Below are 25,547 nucleotides of genomic sequence, written 5' to 3'. Positions count from 1 at the left end.
AAGTATCCGTAGGCCGAGCACGGCTCCCTTCCAAAAGTAACTAATTGAAAACTTACCTCTTAATAAAAATTATGATTACAAATGTTTATTTCAATTTCGATTACGTGTTATTGTACAGTCATACCATCTTGCGATAAATAACAGAAAAAACAACTCGATGAAATCATTCGCATGACTTAGACGCATATAATATTCATATAATATAATTTAAATAGTGCAAATTACAAGAAAAGATTATATTATACCTTTACAAATTAAACTATTATTATTTATTATATATTACGCAAAAGTTAAAAAGTTAATAACATATTTCCATATAATTAAAAATATATTATTTTAAATATATAAACATTGACATGTTTTATATAAAGTATTTAATAATAATTTTAACAGCCTGGGACATTATTCACACACGGCCATGATCCCAAACTAAGCAGAGCTTGTACTATGGAAACCAGAGAACTGATATACTACATATACTACTTTTCTTTTGTAAATACATACTTATCATCTCACAGTATAGGGATGCTACATTTCACAAACGGATGAGTAATACATTCGTGAAAGTTGGTAAGAAATAATTACTTTCACTTTTATGAAATTAAAAACTGCGTCAACGGTTTACTAATTGTTCTAATGACATAATTATTGATAATAGGAAATAATCATTTGATTCAAGAGCGTTAAATAAATAAATTATTATATTTAAATGATATAACACGACGGACTAAATACGTGCACGCACGTGGTTTGTCCAATCACTCGGTCTGGTGGGTTCGGTGATTATTATATCTTAACTTCAAAATCTTTATTACTAATAGGGCGCAATATAAAATATGCTTTTGATGATGTTTGGGAAAGAAATACTTTGGATATAATAATACCTAACTATAAAAACACAGCGGGATTTCCATTTTTTTTCCAACAATTTTTATTTTCAAGGATTATATGTTTTATAAGAAACAGACGATTTATCCTCATTCTAAAGGTTGCGTTCGTGCGATGAGATTATAAAAATATAAGGTAATATAATATATTCGCTTTCATTTAACTGGTTAAGTGAGAAATCAAAAGTATTATACACCGAATGTTATATGTATTTACAACTTTATTGCCTTCAATTAAAGTCCAAGTTAAAATGCACGGAAACAAAGATGATAATGGAGTTAGTATAATAGAAATTAATTAATTATTTTACTTAATATCAACTTCGTGTCGGAACGGCTCTTATGTTTGTATTCATTACCTCAAATTTAAGTAATATTGTTTCAGTTCTGATTTAGTAACACAATGTAATAAGTACTGTATACTGGTGGTGGGGCTTTGTGCAAGCTCGTCTGGGTAGGTACCACCCACTCATCAGATATTCTACCGCAAAACAGCAATACTTGATATTGTTGTGTTCCGGTTTGAAGGGTGAGTGAGCCAGTGTAATTACAGGCACAAGGGACATAAAATCTTAGTTCCCAAGGTTGGTGGCGCATTGGATATGTAAGCGATGGTTGACATTTCTTACAATGCCAATGTCTAAGAGCGTTGGTGACCACTTACCATCAGGTGGCCCATATGCTCGTCCGCCTTCCTTTTCTATAAAAAAAAAAAAAAAAAGTACGTGTGTATATATTATGTTCGGTAGAACAAGGCGAACTTGTGTTTATAATTTATAATAATTAATATGACATCGTTAACGTAATTTTATGTTGCTATTTGCTACTAAGCACTTTACACCGACATTGTAATAATTTTTTTTGACTATTCTCTTGGAACTTGCCTATTAATTTAACTTATTAAAAAAAAAAACAAAGACACTGACAAACTCATAAATGATAAAGCGGAGACTGTAAAGTAGATGCCTTAATAGCTTCCGTTCGCATTGAGTTACCACATGAATATTATAAATTATAATTATACGCAGCCGTTGCTTATCAGCTTCAAAACGTATTTTAAATAAGCTCATTTGTACAAAAGTAAGTAATTATCTTATTTTAAGAAAATCTTGGTTCTAATTTTATAATACTAGATTTTTTTATTTTTTTAAGGTTCAAAGTTACGTAGTAATTTGTACTTTTTAGTACCCTAACAACTGTAAGGTTAAAAGAGCCGCATGCCCGTTGCTGTTCTTTTTAAGGACGTTTTGTTAGCTACATTCTTACTCGAGTAGGGCGCATACGAAGAGAGTTATAGAGCAGCCATACGTCTAATTTGTATATTATACAATCATGGTTATGCTCTTGTCATAACGTTTCAATCTATTTTTAATACGACTGTAAAAATTGGTAACCGCTGTCACTACGATCTTATATATGTATTGTATCTTTTAAGTGTTCAAATCATTCGATTTTAAATAAAATTTAAGCAATAACACTGTTAAATATAGGTGTATTTATTATCTATTATATTTAAACGTCTGCTTGATTTGAATAGAAGGAATAATCAGAAGACCATTTAGAGCTTTTTTATACTGTTGGTTTGTCTGAAATATTATCAAGTTATTTTAACGTTTGTCACGACAATATCATTTAATTTATTTATTTAAATTAATATGTCCAATACAAATTAGGATACTATTGTATAAAATAGATCCTACAATATTATGACTTAAATGAAAGTTTGAATTCGATTAATATTACAGCCTTCATTACAACGATAAATAAAAAGCCTCATTTATGGACTAATCTAAGCAACTAGTAATTATTATACGTAAAGGAAATAAACGAATATAATTATAACATTACAAATGAAACAACAAATAATCTCCTTCCTCCTAAGCAATGTTCCTTCCTTCATAAAAAAATCAAGCAATAATTTATATTTATATTAAAACCTAATTCCTTTGTTACATAAAAACCAAAAGTCCCGTTCAAAAAATGGGTACAAAAAACCGGCAATAAGTGAAACATGTTATTTCACAATATTATACGGCCGAGAAGTTAGAACGCTTGATTCTTAACCGATGATCGCGTTCAAACCGAATCAAAACATCAGTAAATTTTCATGTACTTAATTGTGTTTATAAGTGATCTCATGCTCGTTGGTGAAGGGAAACATCTTAAGGAATTATAGCAGCGTAGTGGAATTAGTTCCAAACCAAAATCATCATTAAAAGGGAGAAAAGATCTTAACCCAGTTACTTAACATGTTTTTTTTTATACAGCTAAAAAAAGCTTACTTTAACAGTACTCAACGTAGTATACGTTGAGTACTGTTACATTAAAAAGTTTTTAAAAGATTAAGAACATGTCACAAATACAATACAATTTAAGAACACACAAAATGAGGCCATCGGCGTTATTATATGTATATAGAAAAAGAGGTTGTCTTCTAGGCCGGTTAATGTCAATCTGAAGTACTTTTTATCAATGAACAATAATAACCATTACTTTAAAACCGTTTTTAACCGTTACTTTTTAATTACGCTATTTATTAACACACTGACTCTGGCACTCACTCACACCAACTCACTAGAGTTACAAGCTATTAAGACAATTTTAAATAAGGTACCTTAGACATAGCTTGCATGTTCTACGACGGTTTGTGTTAAACAAAGCTTTGACAACCAATGGTTTGTCAAAGCAAAGTCAAATACAATATTCTGATTAGTCTCAAAGTAACTCACTTAGTATCTCACTCGTAAAATGTTGAAAACTGACTTACGGTAAAATTTTGATACGTGTATCATTTAAATGTTATAATTAAAATAGCCAATGGCATGTTACTTGTTGACATATCACGACCGTGCTCTGCGGTGAGTGTCGAGTTTGCTCTGACAGAAAACTCTACTGTTCTTATTCAGTAGTGCCTAACTTTGTATCAGTCTTGCCTTGCACCTTCCACTGATTGAATATTGATGATAAAGACTTCATTACTTTAACTGTTTTGTACAAATAGATTAAATCAAACTTATTTTCAATTAAATTCATTTTTATTTATTAGACACACAATTTAATGAATATCATCAGGTAGACAGTATAATTCAAAGCTGGGTCACCTTGCCTCTTGAGGAGGAGGTTTGGAGCATATTCCACCATGCTGCTACAATGTGTGTTGGTGGATGCATATATGGCAGAATTTCATTTTTCACGTTTACTTACGATTTTCTCCTTCACATCTGAGCACAAAATTTAATATAAACACTAATTAATGGGGTCCCTATCCGCGTTTGAATCCACCATATCTTATTACGAATCACGTGTTCTCCTAAAAATGCTTCATTTGTAAAAAAAATAGAGGCACATTCAAAATCGAGATAAATCCATGACAAAATATCTCCAAAATCACATTAATTATGATCAATTTACATATTTTATTTGCATTCGTTTAATTTAAAATTTGTAATCTATAAATATTTGCTTCTTAATAACGGTTCCACTTATAATTAATTAGAAAAAATTATTCGAACGTGACACACAGTCCCATTACAAATACGTATATTTCAGTACATAATATATTTGATCTAATTAGGCCTACGTTTTATCGCACTGCCGAGTGGTGTAAGTTACACCATTTGAAATAACGAAACTCGAAACGCGATTGCGACAATCTGAAACACAAGGCACGTGTAATAAGAGACGAGTTCATTTGACAATGTATTTATTGCGAAAACCTTAACATAAATTAACATTCCATCTATTATGCACAATATAAATTATAAATATTTACTTTGTAAACTTAAGATTAAATTTATTTTTTACTATAAATAGGAATCTTCATTACGAAATTCATAAATACGATAAAACGTTTTAACAATAAGGCAATTTTATCACATTACGGGTTTTGGGTTACATTCTCGAAGAGAGGAATATTTCTATTGTAGACATGTTACTTGGATCTTTTTTGAACTATCCTTCAGCTTCTCGAGAACTTGTAAACCAAATAAATAAGTACATAGTAAAAAGTTACACGATGTAAATATATTTTAGTTTTTTGTAAATATTTAAAAAGGAAACACGCCATATTTTTATAACCTGGCACAGATAGAAAATATCGAATCTAAAACTTAACATAAATCGGGTGTTAAAACTATCAATCTCAAATATTTATTAACTAAATCAATAATTTAAATTGACTATTTCAATATTATGCTTAAATTATCATGTCTGGCTTCACCAGACAATGAATTTGCTCGAAACAAGTTTAAGCTTTCTTATAGATTATATTATCCAAACTGTCATTCATTTGTCATTATCGTTGAATATTTTGACATAAAAAATGTATTTATATTAACGTTGTTGGGGGCTCGTTTAGCCCAACTAAAAACTAATGCCTTTAAGTTAGTTAAGCAATATTAAATTGTGTATATATCAATGATATCTAAATTGTGCAGAAACATTACGTATAATTTTAACAATAAGGCACATACTATTGACACTAACGAATCTATCTTTGAACATGTTTTACTATTTAATAAAATCTAATATACTAATTTTATAATATATATGTATTGACTTGGTTTAGTACATTAAACATTGTCATTGCGTTATATATATTTTGTATCTTAGAACATATTCCATTGCAATTTCATTTTAAAAGCTACTTAATTAACAAGTTTAAAAATACATAGGTTTACTAGAATTTTTTAAGAACACTATCACTTTGATCGAAAGATATAAATTTTCATTTGTAAAAATAGTATGATATGTAAAAGATTGAAACCTTACACACAATGTTAATTAATTGATTTTAGCGATCCAAAGTATAAGCACCCGGCACCAGCAGTCATGCTGCATTTTTGTGATTTGCTTTAACTATACATATATTACCACATTTCCTGAACGCGTAACAGATGAATGTTTGATAATTTAGCGCCTTCTATTTATATTTTTCGATCAGTGGTATCCAAATCGATCTAACAAAAGCGGTCAGTATGCATAATGTGAAAGTACTTCTTAATTTGATACGAATTATACAAGCCGGCAGTTATCGACGACTAATTGCACTGATCGAAAGTAACTATTAACTGTAGCAATCATTTGCTTTACAGAAAAAAAATATATCGACGATTTACGATTAACTTTAGTTAACGTTGGCTCGGTAAAATAATTAATAATTAACATATCTTAATAAAACTTCAGTCAGAAATACTTTTAGAATGACTTGAACATTTAAATAAAATATAACACGTTATTTACATAATAAATTGTTATTAAAATAGCTGATGATAGTAGAAACGGGAATGAACGAGAAAGCGTTTATGTTCTAAGCGAGAACATTGCGAGACACAGAAACAAATTCAATTATCGTTGTTTGCATCCCGCACACAGCTTCCCACGGTGTCAATTGAGAGTTGAGACCTCATACGGCACTATGTGTGATAGGCGATTACGCTGCAGTGCTATGTTGCGGGAAAGCGCCATCGCAAAAAAATCATCACTGTTTTTTTCAGTAGGCTGTAAATATCGAACAATAGGAAGAAACTGTCTTACTCACATCGTTGACGAACCCGCGTCGTGTATCGCCTGCTTTCCAACACCGAGATAATTACTCTTACGGATAACCATCATTTGCATTGTTCGTGGTCTGGTGAAAATTAATTGTTCTACATTTGATCAAATGCTGAAATGAATCGATTGGATATGTTGCTCAGTGATAACTCTCGATGTCAGACAATTTTTAACCGTCACTTAATTTTACCGATAAACGATCTTTAGACATGCCTACAAAACGGTTTAAATATAGCGATCACTCCGTTACACTATCCACCAGATGACGTACACACATTAATGAGTATACCGGCTGTCGGACACACTCGGCGCTCATGGTTCCGCTCGCTAGCGATTTTGATTAACGAAACATATTTGGCGTCACACGCCCTAACATTACGCATTTACCCCGTTAAGTTTTAGCTTAGAACTAGGCCGCCCCGGCTTCTTGCTTCTGCTGTATTATGGACTCCCACTGCGCTATGAGGCGCGTCGAGCTCGGCGCCAGGAATTCTTGACCGGGTCCGAGATCGCACAATTCTGCCAAAGATTTAGCCGGCTTCAAGCTTCCCAATGACTCGTTACCTGAACTATTTCTCGGCGAAGGAGATCTTAGTTCCTCGTTGAGTGCCTCGTATAGCTCTCCTATGGATTTTGTAGCTTTTAACTTCCCCGGCATAGGAATTTCTTCATCCTCCGACTCAGAGGTGGTTTCATTATCGCTTAGCTCAATATCGAATGGTTTCTGTTTCTTTCTCATTTTCTTTAGTTCATGTTCTCTGTCTTTCATCTCTCTCAGTTCCTTTTGTATTTTTTCTTCTACAGGTACGTAGCCCTTGCGCACGGGTTTTCCTTCAGGGGTCCGGCTGATCGGAGCTGGAGCGGAGATAGGCGCGATTGAGATGGGGGTGAAAACAAGCGGCTGTTGAATTACGGCGGTAGGGGTCGTGGCGACAGGCGAGGTTACCGGTAACTTTCCCTTGTTAGCTATAAACCTTTGCATAATTCCTTTCGTCCCAGTTTGCGGCGTAAATCGACGTGTGTAACCGTTAGTGTTTAATAGCGCAGGCGTGTTGGGCGGAGAGGGCGCAATTGGCCCTAAAAGATGGGATGTTGAGACTGCTCGGTTAAGGGTCTTAGGCGGTTTATCCTCTGCATCGCCATTCATGTGTCCGTTCTGACTGGTCATATCAATCGTAGATTCAGACATAAGTCTGTTGATTCTGAAGTGACCCTCTTTGAACTCCCGTTCCCTCTCTGTCACTTCTATGATCTCCCTTTGAATTCTCGAGAGCGGGTCCTCTTTCAGCATAGACTGTAAAAATGAAAACACGGTTATTGTATAACATTGTATTTTTGTCATCAAACCGAAAACTTCGCAAACGTGACTGTAACCTAGTTAGGCAATGATGCCAAGTATGTAATATTTTTATACCTACATGTTGTCTGGGTCTTTACCAATAGTAGCGCACTCGTTCATATTGACCTTACAAAGTGACACAAATGCAAGAATACACGCGAGACACTCGATTGCATTGCAACTCGTATGACTTTAAAAAAGCATATATTTTAATGTGTTCTTTTATATAAAATTTTAAGTCGTGAGTAATAAGAAATAACTGATAAACTATGACTCATCAAATTAATTATTAATCGTTAAACCGTTTCGTTTACGTTTCTAGAACAGATGTTTAATTAAATATTTGTTTTTACGAATACTTATTAAAGTGCGGATAAAAACGCAACACAAGAAAATATTTTAAAATAAATAAGTCATTTTCATTATTCATAAATAGTGAATATAACAATATATTAACATAAGCCGAAGTAGTAGGTACCTATCATCTGACGTAAACATATGTACACGCAAATGAATATATTACAAATATTTTTTTTGCAAATTACTCGTATTATTTCAGAGATAGAATATTCGACCTTGGGTACAGATTAATATAACATCAATCTGTAAACACATTATTTTATACATATTTATTCTTTCAAATCTGTAGTCGTTTAGGCTTCTATTAAGTTAATTAGGGTCGTTACATGTCTATGCGACAATTATTTATACAAAATGGCCATGTATTATCTTTCCATATATATATAATTCTTGTCTTTGTATTTCACTGAAAGCCTAAACGTCTGAACCGATTTGGATGATTTTTAAAAAAGGAAGAGGCTCTATATTCGTCTAGGCCTATTTTTTATGTATGTTCGACAATTTCTCCGTTAATAGTAGATCGATTTTAACAACTCTTTTTGTGTTATTGAGCGATTACTGGATGGTTTAGTGACCCGGTAGACGGTGTTGCGATCGAGTTACAGGATTCGTTTTCAAAACCTATTTCCTATATAATATAACCTTTATTATGCCGGTTTTGTTTGATGGTAATAATTTGAATTATATATTTACATTGATTACTGATATGTAGAAGTATATATTGTTATTTACTTGGTAGGTATAGTGTTTATCTTGATGACCATTTCGAACGACCTCGCTCAAACCGATTAATTGCTATTAAAACGCTTCTATTAACTATATTTTTAATGTATAGGAACAATATGAGCAAACATTCTTAAGTATTTTTCTTAAATTCATTATAATACGTTGAATTTAAGATTACAAATCTTTATACAATCTGCATATCATTGAGTGGTTTTGATAAACTATATGGAAATAATCGATAGTCACGTTATTAGCGACATTACATACTTATAGATAAGAATACCCACTAATTTTAATTACCTACCTAGAAGAATCATGCGATGGCAATAAATAAATATATATATATTATCGCAGATATTGTATCGCCGCGCTGACTTATCAGAAATATAACTAAAGTAAAGTATAACAGTACACGGCTAATCTCAGCGGATGCGGACACGAACAAGCGCCACATAACTTTAAGACTTCGCAAAAAAAAGCTTTCTACCGGCTGGACCCCGCATACATTCCGAAACTTGCACAATTATTCGCCGTATATGAAAGTGCAATTAAATCTGACACGCGAACGGCGAACTAGTACCACGCATACACTATGGGGCATGGACCATGTCCCGAGCCGACGACCTACGAACTTCTGATTAGAATCACAGGACCAAGAACGAGAGCGTCCGTAGTCAAATGGAGCACCGCATACCAACAGTGAGATACTCACTTCACCCATGGTGAAAACTTGTAGAACAATCCGATATGAATAGGAAAGAAGTAAAAAGTTCGACACTAAACTTCACAATATACACATCACGGCACCGACACCTGCCACGGTTGTGGAACAATTGACAACAGACGGAGCGAGTCGACGCGCGTCGGCAGCCGGTCGCGGGCTAACGTCCTTTGGCCGCACGTATCACCTCGTCGCGCACACCTAATTGGAGCGAAAGAGAGGGCTAGTGTTACCTGTAGAAAAAAGAAAGAAAGGGGCATACACCTGGTCTAGTGCTGCATTGCCGACGCGAACTGTTTTACCGATATTAAATTTTTAACGTCTGTTTGAAACTCGACCGCGGATTTCCGCGCCACTGAATTTCGAAGGGCTCGGGTCTGGACGCACAGGAAAAGGGCTGTTTTGGGAACATTAATGACGAAATGAAGCCAGATGAATTAATTATGAGGTTTTATTTTTAAGTTTATACTATCTAATGATCGATATACAAACAAAATATTTATTTATGACTCAAATCTAAGCTTAAGAAAATATTTGTGCTATATATACAAAAAATAAGAATAATATAAAATATCAAATATAAAAAATGACAAGAAAATCTTAACATATATTTTAAAATTGTCCTTGTAGGAGCTGATGATGAGTTTTTCATTAATAAATAGTTTTTAAACACATCTTCAATGCTCTTATTTATTTTTTAGGTACTTATATATCTGACTAGTACGTAGCACTCAGTCTTATAAGCTCTTAGCTGTACATTACAGGTTTAGCAACAAGGGGTTTCAAAGATGGTTTGAAATTTATGTCCATATGGCTAGCTCGCAAGTGTCGCGACAAATCACTGGTGCGGAAAAATCGTCTGGGGCAGTGCTGGCAGGTGTAAGGTGTGTGGTTTGTATGCTGTTTTAAAAGATGAAACTCTAGCATAGTTGCCGTTGGGAATGTCTTAGTACAATCTCCTATGGAACATTTGAATTTGCCTGCATTTTCGTGTTTAAATATCATATGGTGTGCCAGACTCCGTTTGACTGCAAATGCTGCATTACATGTTCCGCAAATGTATGGTTTTTCACCTGTATGTTTACGCATGTGTACCTCTAAATCAGAAAATGTCTTGAGACAAACTGAACATTGTCCAGATTTCTCTGAATGAATTCGGCGGATGTGAGTTTGTAAATTACCTTTCATAGCAAATGCCATGCCACAGAAACTACAGACATTTTGTTTTTCATTGGTGTGTAAGCCAATATGTACATTTAATGCTGGTCGTGATTTAAAACTTTTGTTGCATAAATGGCAAGCATATTTTCTTTCATCACTATGCACACTCTGGTGCTTCTTAACTAGACTTTTATGGGCAAATTTTTTATTACAAATAGGACATGAGAATGGCTTTTCTCCAGTGTGAACTATTTGGTGACGGTTTCTGGAGGCTACTTGTCGAAATCTTTTCGAGCAGTAAGGACAAACATAAGGCCTTTCATCAGTATGGACTCTTAAATGTGAAATGATGTCATTTTTTCTAAAAAAGCTACTTCCACATGTTTCACAAGTGAATTTACGTTCTCTTGTTGAATGAAATGTTTCATTGTGTCTTTTCAATAAGCCTTTAGAACTAAATTTTGCCCCACACGATGTGCATATGAATGGTTTTTCTCCAGTATGAGTACGCATATGGATCTCCATTGCAGAAGGGCTAGATGTCATGAGACCACAGATAACACACTGTATCGGGCCTAATCTTCCACGTCTCACTTTGTTTCGACGAAATTTACCTTTAATAATCTTAGAATTTGTATCATTACTATCATTTTGTTCATTTAATGAGTTTTCCGACTTACTGTCTTGTCTGTCACTTTCTTTTTCAATTTCAATTGCAATATTTCTTTCGTCGATAATTTCTACTGTGGTACTCGACTCTTTTTGTTGCTGAAAATACTCTTTTGAACAATTTTCCAATAAGAAACTATTAGAGAAACTACCATCTTGGTCGTCACAATCGTCAATTTCATGCTTTACATCTTCTTCCTTTATATTTAGTTCAATATTTGTTTGTAAATCTGAATATAGTTCGATCGGCGCGCTCAAACATCGCAATGCCTTATCTGAAGCTTCACATTTCTGTACAAATTGATACGCCAACGAAAGATCGTTGGCACAAGTATAGCACATCATACTCGGTAAACCATCTTCTTCGGAGACGATATTGTTCACTAAACGCATTAATTTGGCGCTGTATTGGATATTGTCACTTTCTTTGTCGAAGACAGATACAGTACCGGTTTTGTCGAGGCAAATCCTACAAATTAAGGAGTCCATTGAATATGGAACTCTTAGTTATTATGAATCTTATCTATATAATTGTTGTGATTATGATTTAAAAGTAACAACAAACAAAATTTTTGAAAATAAACAAACATCATAGGTTATTTGACATATGCAAAACAAGAATTGTCAGAACTCAGATGTCACCAAGTAACGCCTTACGCCAGTTATTTGAAGTCATTTGTCTAATGCCTTAAAACTTGATACATACACAATTTAGAATTCATACTTTTTCTTCTAGAAATAGTTTTTCGTGTAGTAAAGCAGTAAATTAATATTTGTAATCTGTAATGGAAAACATCAAACTACTATTCTCATAACAATATATGTAAAATCACTACCTAATCATTTATAACGAATTAATATTTACTGCTACAAACATACATAAGATACATATTTAGTTTTAATTATTTTCCAAATTTTGATTTCGTTGAAAATTGCACTAGAATTACTTGAATTACTAAACCCATGTTGTCAAAACAAAAATTTCAATTGTCAAAGGTCAAGAATTCAAGATGACATTACGTACCTACTATTAGTAGATAATTAATTAAGAGTTTTTTTAATGATTTCTTGCATTTTTTTTAATCATTATCAAATAGTTAGTAATTATATATACGTTTTTTTTTTAAATAATGAGTAGTCATTTTTAAGTTGAACTGAGTAAATTGTTTCAATATAAGTAATATTAATATTAAATTACTTATATTTTCAAATCAATTTAAAACGTTCAATATTCAATACATGTCACAGCCCACAGGATGAATCAAACTATATGCCGTTTGTGCTATATAAATCCTGGAATTACTTCCGTCTATGACAACAGTTCTGGAGTTCAAATAAGTGCAAAAATTATGTACTGTTGTAAGAATATACGAATCTCTGAAGACGAAAACTTCCCCGTACATATTTGTAAGTTGTGTGAAAATGAATTGGAATCTTCCTACTGTTTTATACTTAAATGTGAAGAAACAGATAAGAAACTAAGATCCAACAACACTAAATGTTTAAAGAATGAAAGCAAAGCCAAAATAGAAATAAAAGAGGAACTAGAGCATTTTATCTTACAGGATGACATTGAAGATCCATATGATACACCTATTGATATAAAACAAGAAGATGTTGATTCAAATTTAGAAACTAGAAAAAAAAGAAATGGCTTAAATAAAAGTTTTAAAATAAGAAAGAAGATTAAAGATTCACATCCATGTACTTGCAGTGTCTGTGGCCGTCAGTGCCCAAACCCTTCAACACTTATGATACACATGAGATCTCATACAAATGAAAGGCCATATTCTTGCCCATCCTGTGATAAGAAATACAAAGACAGTGGAAGTCTCAAAAGACATGCAGAGAGAAATCACTTAAAAGAAAAGAGAGAAAGGAAATTTATTTGTGAAATTTGTGGGAAAGGTTTCTTTTCCAAAAACGATATCAAGATTCATATGCGTGTTCATACAGGTGAAACTCCATATGCTTGTGCAGTGTGTCCTGCAAGATTCACGCAAATAAATGCTCTGCACCGACATCAAGTTCGTCACACAGGGGAGAGGGCATATGCCTGTTCGACATGCCATAAAAAATTTTGCACCAAAGAGGAATTAAAAAATCATTATGTTGCACACACAAGTACCAAGAATTATACATGCCCAACATGCAACACTCTCTTTAAATATAAAAATAACCTCAGGAAGCACATTAGAATGCATTCAGAGGTAAACAGGTTCATATGCAATTACTGTGGACGGAGCTTTGCAATGAAGGGCAATCTAAAGCTACACATTAAGAGACTTCATTCATCAAAATCAGGATACTGCAATATATGCTTGAAAGATGTACCAAATATTGAAATGCACACATGGAAACATACAGGGGAACGTCCACTTAAGTGTGACCTGTGCACAAGTAGCTTTTCTGAACGAAAGGCTCTGGCGAGACATATAAATTTCAGACATAAATACATAGATAAGTACAAATGTACAATCAACGGATGCACAGTCAAATTTCCATCACAACAAATGTTGGACTTCCATGTTTTGAAGCTTCATGGAAATATTGTACCTTTTCCTTGCGATAAATGTTCTAGAGGATTCTACCGAAAGAGTGATCTAGCTAGACATAAGATAGGAACCCATAAGGAAAGGCTTACAGATTGATGTAATATTTTTAGGGAAGAATTGGGCAAATAATAAAAGATTACATACTCCCATCTATATATTTAATGTACTGGTGTTGTTACAGTACCTTTGTATCACAGAAGAATAAGTTAAAAAGCAAGAAAAAAGGCAACAGCAAGAGAAGTTACAAATAAATGGTAATAAAAATAATTTACAAGAAATAAAACAATGTCTTCAGTGAATGGTTATTTCATTTCATGAATGCAGCAACTACATTAATTGTCAAAACAATTATCAGATTTATAAATAAAATAATATAATATTAAACACAAAGCATATATTGTAATTTATGTTTATTTTCATTGAAAAATTTCAAACTAATATAAAATTGCACAAAATTCAATCAAAATTTTTGATCCAGTCTAAGATTTACAATATAAATATAATGTCATTAAAACAAAATAAAATTAATAATCTATGGAAATGAACATTTGCTATATAAATTATGCAGTCAGTCAACAATTACTTATATGTCTATTTTTTAAGTTTATGCACAATATTATTGCCGGATTACGGCAGTGCAATTTGTAACAGATAATAAATGTCAACAAACACTCCACAGACAACAAATATCATAAAATCTACATTCAAATGACCTCCATTCCGTCTAATCGTTTTAGGCCGATTTGTGCCCATTATTCTATTATAAGCTCCGCTATATTACCCATTGTTTCTAAACGTAATTATAAATTATAACAGTTTCTAGCCCTAGCTAAGTTATCACTAATGACTTACTGAAAAATAAAAACTTGCAGAATAGCACCAAAGAAATTAGGATATAGCATTTATACAAATAGCTAATATATTTGTAATAAAAGAAAACATGATATTTACAAAAATTCACATAAAAAGTGAATTATAATATCTCTTCAATTGAATATGAAGACTTAAGTGTATTGTTCATGTTATTATCTTCATATTAAACTATTTTCGACAGAGGCGGATACAGTCGATGTAATTGTTTCTTATTATCTTATCTTAATGTATAGATGCTTAATGTCTATGTTTTCGTCACAGATAATAAATGTGCTTTCAATATAGTTGTCTCGTAAATAAATGTTTTTGTATTCATTGTGTTTCTGTTTTGACTTACAAATAAAAACGACACACCTCTCTGATTATAAATTAATTATAATTAATATAATAGCAATAATAATTAATATAAATAAAATTAATAATATTTATATTCACATGATGAATATAATGCAAAAGTTCATTGCGGTGTCACATTTGATTCTCAGTGAATACAATTAATAAAAGTCAATGAAATGTTTGCAGTGTAAAGTTAAGTCGAGTCACCTAATTAAAATGTATAGAGAAATATTGCAAACTTAATGGTCTAATAACATTCAAATAAAATTCACACCGTCCAATAAATAATAAGATCACTTAAATTTCGATACTGTCACCGTTACGATACAAGCATTACCCAACAAACGGGCAAACGATACGAGCTCCGGCCACAGCACGGGTCTATATATTACCTTTACATAAAATAATTGACATTCCTCGTACTCGGCTCGCGTCACTAGTTGATGGCCTGCTCCGTCATCTGCAGGCACAGCGCGTCGAGGCTGGAGTAGTCGTCGGCGGGCGGCGGCGGGGGGCGCGGCAGGCCGTGCGGGGGGAAGGGCGGGTACGAGTGCGACTTGCCGCGCGGGGGGGGCGCCCAGCGGCGCAGCGGGCACTGCGGCGTGCGCCACCTGCGGACAGCGAGCTGTTAGCGGGCGGCGGAGCGGGCGGCGGAGCGGGCGGCGAAGCGGGCGCGGGGGCGGGCGGCGCACCTGTGCTTGAGGCGGCGGTGCGGCGCGTCGCCCACGAGGTGGAAGAACTGTCGCGGCGGCAGGCGGTGACGCAGGCGGCGCAGCGCGCTCTGCAGCTCGGCGCTCGAGAAGGCCTCGTGGTGCAGCGCCTGCGCACATACACCCGTCACTACGCCGCATTCGACCGCTTGGCAACTTATTAAGGAATAAAGCTATATCACACAGAATTAGATGAGTAGCTTACAAAGGGTTACGAATTAAGCGTTCGATATTAAATTCTATTAAGCGACTTGTATCATTATTAATTTTTATAATAATTTGAAGCATCATTGGTAATATAAAATATAATGTATGATAGTGTATCGTTGCACATGGTAGTGTAGTCTAATGGTCACCATCACGTTGTTAGTGTTGTAGTGTTTAGTATTGTCTTGTAGCGTATGTTAGTGTCTCGTAGCGCATGATGGTGCGACATAGCGGTCAGTAGTATCTCGTAGCGCATGCTCGTGTGCCGAAGCGGTCAGTAGTGTCTCGTAGCGCATGTTCGTGTGCCGTAGCGGTCAGTAGTGTCTCGTAGCGCATGTTCGTGTGCCGTAGCGGTCAGTAGTGTCTCGTAGCGCATGTTCGTGTGCCGTAGCGGTCAATAGTGTCTCGTAGCGCATGTTCGTGTGCCGTAGCGGTCAATAGTGTCTCGTAGCGCATGTTCGTGTGCCGTAGCGGTCAGTAGTGTCTCGTAGCGCATGTTCGTGTGCCGTAGCGGTCAGTAGTGTCTCGTAGCGCATGTTCGTGTGCCGTAGCGGTGAGTAGTGTCTCGTAGCGCATGTTCGTGTGCCGTAGCGGTCAGTAGTGTCTCGTAGCGCATGTTCGTGTGCCGTAGCGGTCAGTAGTGTCTCGTAGCGCATGTTCGTGTGCCGTAGCGGTGAGTAGTGTCTCGTAGCGCATGTTCGTGTGCCGTAGCGGCGCGTGGCGTACCTTCTCGATGAGCCAGCAGTGCAGCGACACGGGGTCGAGCGCGCCGGGCTCGGCTCGCGCGGCTGTCGCATACACACGTGACTGCGATGCTCTCGCTACTTGCATAATCATAAACTCACTACCAAGACTCACATTGCATTATATCGTATACTTATTCTTAAAGGACAGAACGCCATGAGGAATAAATTTCGAGACATTAATCCGACTATATATCATTCACGAGGAATCCTGTTTTCGTTTGTTACATAATTTTTTGTTTAGGGGTGGTAGGACATGCCCGTCTGGGTAAGCTCATCAATTAGTATGCCGTCAAAAATCAAAATTTTTAATTACTTTGTTTCTGGTTTTGAAGTGTGAGTGAGTCAGTGTAATTACAGGCACAAGAGATATAACATCTTAGATAAAATGTTTGATGGCACATTGACGGTGTTTAAACTTCTCACATTGCCAATGTCTATGGGCGACTGACTACATTCAATCGGAGGGAGCCTATTTGCTTGACTGCTTTTTATATAAACTAAGAGTAAAATGCTTTCCCATTGTGTCTAACTTGAGATGTTTCTTACATACAGTGATTTTTCTAATAAAACTTTTAACAACTTAAAACTAATTATGATAATATTATTGGTTGTCTATTTTTAAAAATTAAGTCTTCTAATTACTCAGCTAATTTAATTTCATTGCAACAATTAAATATCAAATTTAAATTCATCGGTTTCATTCAGAGAACAACTTACCAAGATCAAGAGCTGCAACAACAGCAGATGGAAGGTCAGACCCTGGAGGCATCGGCGATAAAAGCACACCTCTTAACCTCTCCAATGCCCTCAATACCGACCCATTGTTCGAAGCCAGCTCTGCTTGGATTCCTTCTAGTATTGCTCCCCGTTCATTCAATTTCTTAATGGACAAGAGGATTTTGTGTCGAGCACCTTTTGTTACACCTGGAATATTAATATTAATTTGGATAAACCTAGTCTGGCAAAGTATTAATGATCAGAAAATCTATAAAAGTGAAAAGACTAATTTTGTAGGACCTTATCATTGATTCAGGACTGAGGATAGATGAGTTTGGAAGTGTGAAATTTTTGTTTTTGAAAACCTGACATTAAATTTTTGACTATTTAAATTATTTTTTGTTTCATTTTGGTAAAAAAATAATAAAGCTATTTTTTCAATCTTATTTTTCAGGCAATTCCCCATAATAGGATAGAACTTTTTACTCATTTATACTATTTACTGGTGGTAGAGCTTTGTGCAAGCTCGCCTGGGTAGGTACCACCCACTCATCAGATATTCTACCGCAAAACAGCAATACTTGATATTGTTGTGTTCCGGTTTGAAGGGTGAGTGAGCCAGTGTAATTACAGGCACAAGGGACATAAAATCTTAGTTCCCAAGGTTGGTGGCGCATTGGCTATGTCTAAGGGCGTTTGGTGACCACTTACCATCAGGTAAGTACCATATGCTCGTCCACCTTCCTATTCTATAAAAAAAAAATATATATATATATATATATATATATATATATATATATATATATATATTTATATATATTAATATTATATATGCTAAAGTAACTCTCTGTTACACTTTCACAATTAAGTCCCTGAACCAATTTTGATGAAATTTAGTATGAAGCAGATTGAACTGCAAAGATGGACATAGGCTATTTTTATTTGTTTGCAACATCCACAATTTTGCAGTATTTTACATCTATAATTTCAAAATTATTGTCGTAATAAAACGTCGACATATAAAATAGAAGAATGTATTTTGATCACAAACTAAATTCAACGGTTCTGTTACTAAATATAAGACACTTACCTAATTTTTCAAGATATTTCTCGTCCATCGCCATCATCTGGTCATACGTGATGTTCGTGAACAGCCACACGTATTTATGTAGCCTTAAACTCTTGAGCCATTGCGCCACGGTCGACATGCCCGGATGTTCCGTGAAGTTATTCGATCTGAGGTCGTCTAGTCTAGTTTCGCTCCCCGTCGTTCCATACATTATACTAATAGGTCGTAATTGGCTTAAACTATGTTCACTAGAGAGGGAAAAACTCCTAGGTTTCTGGACGAAAGGTTCATCACTTAGGTTCTCAGCAGATGACGACGTCTGCATAAAACTACTGGAAGGAGGGGTTAAACTGTTCGATCTTTGGGACTTGGGCTGAACTATCGCCGCGTCAAAATTTAAAATTTCACCATCTAGGCTGAGGTCCACGTCTCTCCCGTTCTTGGAGAAGGATTCTTGTAAAATGTCCGTATAAGACGTTTGGTCTACTGAGTCTAGTATTCCTCTGAACTCGACGTTCTTGCCGATGGTTCGTCTAAAGCTATTGTTGTTCGCCCAAATGTTCGAGTCGGGTAAAAGACACGGGTCTATCCTCTGTTGCCAAACCGATTCCGTGTTTCTGTTGCCTGATATATGATTTTCTAAATAGCGAAGCCATTGCGTCAACGTCCTGTAATATTAAATACATAATATTATCATCAGCTTCAACTCTAAAACAAAACTTGTCATCTGTTTTTATAAAGCTATCCCGTTTCAGTTACTTTAGCAAAATTCGTAAAATTTTTAGATACGGTAAGGTCTACTGTAGCAGAAAAGTCAATTTGCCAAACATTAATAAGACGACCCCGTCGCACTCTACCGCACCCTACGCAATGTGGGGAGACGCACCTCTGGTCGTGCACGCTGAGCGCGGGGTGCACGAGCAGGTAGGACAGCAGCTGCCGGCACAGCTCGGGCGCCACGGCGCGGCGCGGCGCGTCCAGCACGCGCTGCACGAGCGCGGGCGCCGCGCCCACCAGCACGCTCTTGGCGCGCTCGTTGTCCGTGCGCAGCAGCGGCACCAGCCGCACCAGCTGCCGGAGCCGCTCACCGTCTGCGGCACGACACGGGTTATGCAGCGCGCCAGCCGCAGATCCGCGACTACCACTACTACAAGCAGCAGTGCCCAGAAACATTGGCACCTTGAGAAATACCAACTATTCCTACTACAACTACGCCATAGACAGTGTCGTTGACGGATCCCCTAGGCAAGGTGTTATGTCAGTTAAGCCTGTAATTACACTAGTTTACTCTACCATTTTCTCATACCATTATAACTCATACCATTTAAATCACAACAAAATATTACAATATTTGATTTAGGACTGTAGAATAACCGCTGAGCTCATACTAAGACGAGTTTGCACGTTAAGGCTTTCCCTGTCTGCACCTTAATCTAACAAAAGCACCTAAAGATTATAATTCCATAATTAACACAATATACTTATCATAATCAACAAAGTATTCTAATGGGAAAAATTCAGTTAGCTGTTCGCTTATGCTAATTGAGTTTCTTCAATCATTTAAAAATGTATATAAACTAAATTATATCAAGATTTTCATCAAATATATTTAACATAAGTAATAAGCATAAATTACACAAATGTTTATATCTATATATAATAAATACTATTATATTAGATGCACCCTGTGGCTTAACCAAAGATAAAGATAAATTATACACACTAATTACACACACTAATTTCCATATTCATTGACATTTATATTATTGCTCAGTTTCGAAATATGTATTCATAGTTTATAACCTTAGTTATTAAAATAGCTATCTATCGCTAAAAGAATTCTTTGAATTGGGCTGGTAATGTCTAAGATTGGTGTTTTCGTTCGTACATACTCGTTAATTCCCTAATAAAAATTCTCCCTAATTCTGTAATATATTATTTTAACATAATTCCAATAAGAAAGTTTTATTTATAGTCATCTTATAAAACACTTTCTTGAAAAATATTTCTATTGAAAGCTACATTTTGAATATTGGAAATAAATTATTCATTGAATAATATTAACAGTTATTTTTACATAACTTTCTAAATGATTTAAATTATTTTTTTTAGTAAAAGTAGAAAAGTTCATTAGTAGATATAATTCAATTAATTGCTCGAAAAAACAAGTAAGTGCACTCAAAGTAATTGTAACAGTAAAGATCATGTATGAATCATTTTATGGTTTTATTTATAATTATCCTTCATTTATTTCAGTATAAATTACTACTAATTGTTATCAAATAATATACACATGGTTAATTTTTAATAATGATTCATAGCAAATATAAAACGCATAATTTGTAACGAATCAATTTTTCCCTGAAAGTAAAAATTCACCAATCACTATACACTGTATCACTAAAAACTATCTTTATTTATAAATGTTTTTTAGGGGCAATTAGTTAAACAATGCTTTGTTCTCTTGCGTTAAATTTTAAATCAGATATGATAGAAACAGAAAAAATATTGATTAACTAAATACCCCCGAAATAATGTGTAAAAGTAAGGCCATATATGAACTGAAAATACCTCTGATAACCAGTATCTAGTATTATTTAGATAATGGAATGTGTTTTATATTATAGGTACATATAAAAATAAGCAAATAGAAACAGGTAATTTGTTAATAGGTTAATTGGCTTATGACAACAATTTTCGAGAAGGGAAATTTTTAAGGAATCTAATTCTAGTTACCTTCTTGATCATCATCTTCCGCCCTGGCAGCGAGTAAACTTGCCAGTAGGGTCTCATCATTGGCATCTCTCTCTAGCCGCTCGTCTTCGATATGGCTCTGCAGAGCTGCCTCCACAGCTCTTTGTACAAGTCTTAGGCCAGGCCAGGGGACCCTTCGAGCCAGCGCACATGCAACAACAGTTCGTTCACACGTGCCCCATTGCTCGAATAAACCAGCCACACCCCCTAGCTGCTCGTAAAACGCACCGTTCATCTTGCCAACAGCATAGCACCCCGGATATCAGATTTGTTTGTGTTCAACACGTCAGATGCGTGACAGCTGATCGTTCTGCACCAATTTGGACCCAGCTTGCTGAGTTTGCGCTCGTGTGTATCAGCGGCGGGAGTGGGGCCACGCGTCCAACGTTGCAATTTTTTAAATTTTTCTAATAATATTGTAGGTAGGATAAAAACATAACATCGAATCTGATTCGACGGACAGTCAAATTATCAAATACCAAAATGGCCGACCACAGATAATTTAAAATTATAAATCATCTATTCTATTTAAATATTGCAATACTAATATTGCTTTAGGTTTTAATAACTTATAAAACATAGTCTTCGATTTTACTACATATTTTTGGTTATTAGTTATATGTTGTAATGTCTTTGTACTTTAACGAATGTCGTTCATCTTCTTGACACTAGATGGCAAAATTATGACAATTCTTGAAAAATTTAATGCTAATTAAAATTTTGATACTGTGTTTAACTACGACGAGTCATAAAATAATCTATCATGTGAACATTACACGATGTCAGTTATAATATTTTATTTATTATTTGTTTTTAAAGTTGAACGTTTTTGTAAATTATTTTTTAGTTTTTTAGTTTATAGTATTACTTTTACACAATAGATGGCCATACCTGCTTTAAACTGTAACTACCTACAAAATTTAATATTAAATATAAAATGATTTTGAAACCTTATATTAAATAAACATTGATTTCTTGAACAAAATTAATTCGAATACGAAATTTTGGTGACTTCTGTTAAGTAGGTTCATTTGACGTGACACATAATATTATAGTGTTTTGAATTATGTAAATTAAATTTAAAAACAGAAAAAAATGTGTGGCAAACCATTGTTAATATTATATTCGAGGTACTGGTTTTATTTATTATTTAGGTTTTTCATCGTAAATACCTAGTTGAAATGCCACTGAGCTAAGCTGCCGGATGGTAAGTTTTTTTAAGGCATACAAACTGGTGAGTGGTCATCTCCGCTCATAGATACTGGTACTACAACAAACAGTGGATCGAAAACGTTATATCCCCTGTACCCGTAATAACACTGGCTCATTCATTGTTCTTGTGCAATGTTTGGCGGAAGAAAGTCAGATGATTGGGTGGTAGGTACGCACCCAGGTGGACCTGCACATAGCCTTACCACCTGCATCCATAATATTGTGATGGTGCATGAAGTTGGTTTACTTATTATTTATAACGAATCGACAGTAATAAATAATAAGCAGATACAAGATATAACTATTTTATAAATATTTGCATTTAAAAATATAGTTTTAGAAATTATTGTGATCCTGTGGGTATTTATGCAACTTCAAGTAAGTCCCTACAATTTAAATAACTAGTCTTAAAGTATTAATACAAAAAACTGACAAAATACAGTAGATAAAAATACAATGGTAACTGGCACAATTGCTTAGTGTATCTTGGTTGACAAAAGTATTAGCCACGTTATCTGTTCTTAATACTTGCACAATGGCGACAGATTAAAAAAATCCTTTACAATACAGTGACGGTGGTCTCGCTCATTCGACCAAATGCTAATTCGTTTACTTCTCTTACAAAGTAGAATTCATTCTCGTCTTTTATTATTCAAAAATGTTCAATAGAAATACACTTTTCTAATTAAATAAGTGATAACGAAGTAACAGCCTGTAAAACGTCCCAATGCTCGGCTGAGGTGCAGGTGTTCTAACGACTGGGCCATCTTCAATCTTTTATGTTTAATAGGTATTTTTAAAACGTTAGTTATTAAGCTACCTACATATACTAATATTTAAACTTTCCTCCTTACTTATGTGAAACATGAAGCTTTTGTCACATTAATTAAATGAATAATAAAATATTCATTGTCGTTTACAACGCTATCGGACAATAAAATCTTAATGCTAATTATTAAGAACTCTTTATTAGTTCAAACCTTTTTGTGAGCATACTCGTGTACCTGAATGTATGTAATTAATTCGTAGATATATATCTTGGCCAATCGGATATTCTAATTGGTTATTTGATTGCAATGTTTTATTCTTTAGCTCCTACGGAATTTCAGTAACTACACGTTAAAAGCCTTCCAGTATTAGATAACATAGCGACAGCTGTCACAAAATTATATTATATAAGACGCGGTGTGATATTTACATTAGGTATTAAAATTATGAGGCAACATCAGTCAACGGTAACACCTGCCTGTGTTGCGAATATTAATCCTTTAAGTGTGGGCACTGACCATACTCTACAAAAAATGACATGCATTATGCCTTATTATACATACAGCATCTTTATCCGAAGTAATCTTTTTGAATATAAATTCTAACGAGAAGAACTGACAACAAACTCAATAGTTAAGTACTCTTTTCCACCAAGTTAGTTTTTTTTTTATTTAGGTATATTAATAATAATACTTTATTGTTATCCAATACATAAATATTATAAAAATTAGCCCTGACTCCTGAACTGGCGTTACCCGTGCGTCAGAAGTCAGTTCCATCCCATTCAATTATTAAAAAGTATTACAAAGGGTCTTATTACTAATTATTGTAAGTTAATCCAAACCGTGTGCGCGTGACTGCATAAATCTGTGTATGTGTGCTATAATTGAGCGTGTGATGTGAATGTTCATTTGTGAGGTAGTTAATAGTATCACAACGTCTTCATAATTAAGTTGTTTTAACCATGTTTTAGTTTTGCCTTTTAATTGGTCCTGGTTATTACTGTCCTTTATTCTTGAAAATTGAGTATTTTTTATAAAATCTAGGTACGAGACTGTTATATTATTGCTGTGCAAATTTACTTTTAATTTTATTGTAAGGAAATCGATGGAATATGAATTAAATACAATTAAATTTATTAGTTATCCGGTATGAAAATCAACGGATACTAATGTTTTCTTTATAATCGATATAGTCTTTTATTAAGTAAATATTTTTTCTTTATAAATTAGTTTTTGACATGCGATTTAAATTTATTAATAGGTCAAGTAAATTTTTTTTTCTACTGACTTTGTTTATTTCATTACATCAACTAAATTTATTTAATATTACATTGAAACATAAATATTATATCTAAGTTAACATGTTTTACACGTTAACACAGAAATATAACAATGTCAATTTTTTTTTATTGTTTAAGTCAAATTTAAAATAGTACCACCCAATTCCCACCCGACGCAAAGCTGCCCATAATGCAGACTGCATTTCCGCGCTGTACGTTTTTTTTACAAGAAGTGTTCATTTATTATTATAAGAATTACCGAAATGTGGAATATTATTTGTTGTTAATGTCCCAGGAAGGTTTTAACATTTATTAAGTTGGTTACATGGTAAAGTTTTCGTTGTGCCGCCATCAGCGGTATGCAAACGTCGCGTTTGGTACTATAAGTCGGCAGATTGAGACGGTATGCGCGATTACTATGCGTCAGTCCCATGGAAGGAACGTTGCTTCAGTGGGAATGACCCGACAGCTAGTGCCGCTGCTGTTGCTGATGAGATCATGTTAGGAATGGAATACTACATTCCTAGCTCAGATCTCATCAGTAGGGGTACGCGTAACCGTTGGTTAACTCGTGAATGTGCCGACGCTGTATCATCTAAGCAGGCGGCATATCGCGCGTGGATCAACGGCTGCGTTAGCGGGGCATCTAACATTGACTCACTGAAAGCAAACTACAACAAAAATTCCAAGTCCTGTAGGAAGGCATACACGAGAGCGGATGCACAGCGCATTGTACAGATTGGTCATGACCTTATTTCGCATCCTAGGATTCCTCGCATTGCAAAACAATTTCCATCGCTCAGAAATCCGGACGGATCGCTAGCTCACAGTCCGCTGGAGAAAGCCGATCTCCTGGCTAAACTCTTTGCCGACAACTCCGTGATCGATGATTGTAGTGCGCT

At 34.7% G+C, this 25,547-nt stretch overlaps 4 protein-coding genes across 6 annotated transcripts; 1 reads left to right on the top strand and 3 right to left on the bottom strand.

Annotated features, from left to right (window-relative positions):
• Positions 1 to 4,573: 4,573 nt before the first annotated feature.
• On the bottom strand, positions 4,574 to 9,762 carry LOC126769502 (uncharacterized). 2 transcript variants are annotated; one of them, XM_050488359.1, is made up of 2 exons: positions 9,578 to 9,762; positions 4,574 to 7,734 (listed from the first exon to the last, which is right to left on the bottom strand). In XM_050488359.1, exons 1-2 carry the CDS (start codon positions 9,584 to 9,586, stop codon positions 6,850 to 6,852), a joined length of 894 nt encoding a protein of 297 aa, XP_050344316.1. In that variant the 5' UTR covers positions 9,587 to 9,762; the 3' UTR covers positions 4,574 to 6,849. The 2 variants fall into 2 exon arrangements, with proteins under 2 accessions (XP_050344316.1, XP_050344317.1); XM_050488360.1 differs by lacking the exon at positions 9,578 to 9,762 and adding an exon at positions 7,859 to 7,945.
• A 265-nt stretch (positions 9,763 to 10,027) lies between these two features.
• On the bottom strand, positions 10,028 to 12,026 carry LOC126769482 (gastrula zinc finger protein XlCGF57.1-like). Its single transcript, XM_050488326.1, has one exon. The coding sequence runs from the start codon at positions 11,903 to 11,905 to the stop codon at positions 10,334 to 10,336; it is 1,572 nt and encodes a 523-aa protein (XP_050344283.1). The 5' UTR covers positions 11,906 to 12,026; the 3' UTR covers positions 10,028 to 10,333.
• Positions 11,918 to 14,270, top strand: LOC126769489 (zinc finger protein 484-like). Its single transcript, XM_050488337.1, has one exon. It carries the CDS (start codon positions 12,673 to 12,675, stop codon positions 14,065 to 14,067), a length of 1,395 nt encoding a protein of 464 aa, XP_050344294.1. The 5' UTR covers positions 11,918 to 12,672; the 3' UTR covers positions 14,068 to 14,270.
• Positions 14,271 to 14,306: 36 nt separating this feature from the next.
• LOC126769469 (protein Smaug) lies at positions 14,307 to 21,858 on the bottom strand. 2 transcript variants are annotated; one of them, XM_050488297.1, is made up of 7 exons: positions 21,366 to 21,858; positions 19,516 to 19,720; positions 18,651 to 19,297; positions 17,561 to 17,767; positions 16,824 to 16,921; positions 15,873 to 16,000; positions 14,307 to 15,791 (listed from the first exon to the last, which is right to left on the bottom strand). In XM_050488297.1, the coding sequence occupies exons 1-7, from the start codon at positions 21,616 to 21,618 to the stop codon at positions 15,617 to 15,619; spliced, it is 1,713 nt and encodes a 570-aa protein (XP_050344254.1). In that variant the 5' UTR covers positions 21,619 to 21,858; the 3' UTR covers positions 14,307 to 15,616. The 2 variants fall into 2 exon arrangements, with proteins under 2 accessions (XP_050344254.1, XP_050344255.1); XM_050488298.1 differs by having other exon boundaries at positions 14,308 to 15,791; positions 16,824 to 16,918.
• Positions 21,859 to 25,547: the final 3,689 nt, after the last annotated feature.

The sequence above is a fragment of the Nymphalis io genome, chromosome 7, assembly GCF_905147045.1.
Source record: "Nymphalis io chromosome 7, ilAglIoxx1.1, whole genome shotgun sequence".
In the NCBI taxonomy this organism is placed as follows: Eukaryota; Metazoa; Arthropoda; class Insecta; order Lepidoptera; family Nymphalidae; genus Nymphalis; species Nymphalis io.
The sequence above is the reverse complement of the archived record's forward strand: the minus strand, read 5'-3'. Positions and strand labels throughout refer to the sequence as shown.

Coding starts and splice junctions, on each gene's coding strand:
- LOC126769482 (XM_050488326.1), bottom strand. CDS start 11,905: ATGGACTCCTTAATTTGTAGGATTTGCCTCGACAAAACCGGTACTGTA.
- LOC126769489 (XM_050488337.1), top strand. CDS start 12,673: ATGAATCAAACTATATGCCGTTTGTGCTATATAAATCCTGGAATTACT.
- LOC126769469 (XM_050488297.1), bottom strand. CDS start 21,618: ATGAACGGTGCGTTTTACGAGCAGCTAGGGGGTGTGGCTGGTTTATTC. Junction 16,922..17,560: donor TGTTGCAGCTCTTGATCTTG/GTAAGTTGTTCT, acceptor TGATTATGCAAG/TAGCGAGAGCATCGCAGTCA. Junction 15,792..15,872: donor CACCGCCGCCTCAAGCACAG/GTGCGCCGCCCG, acceptor CGCTGTCCGCAG/GTGGCGCACGCCGCAGTGCC.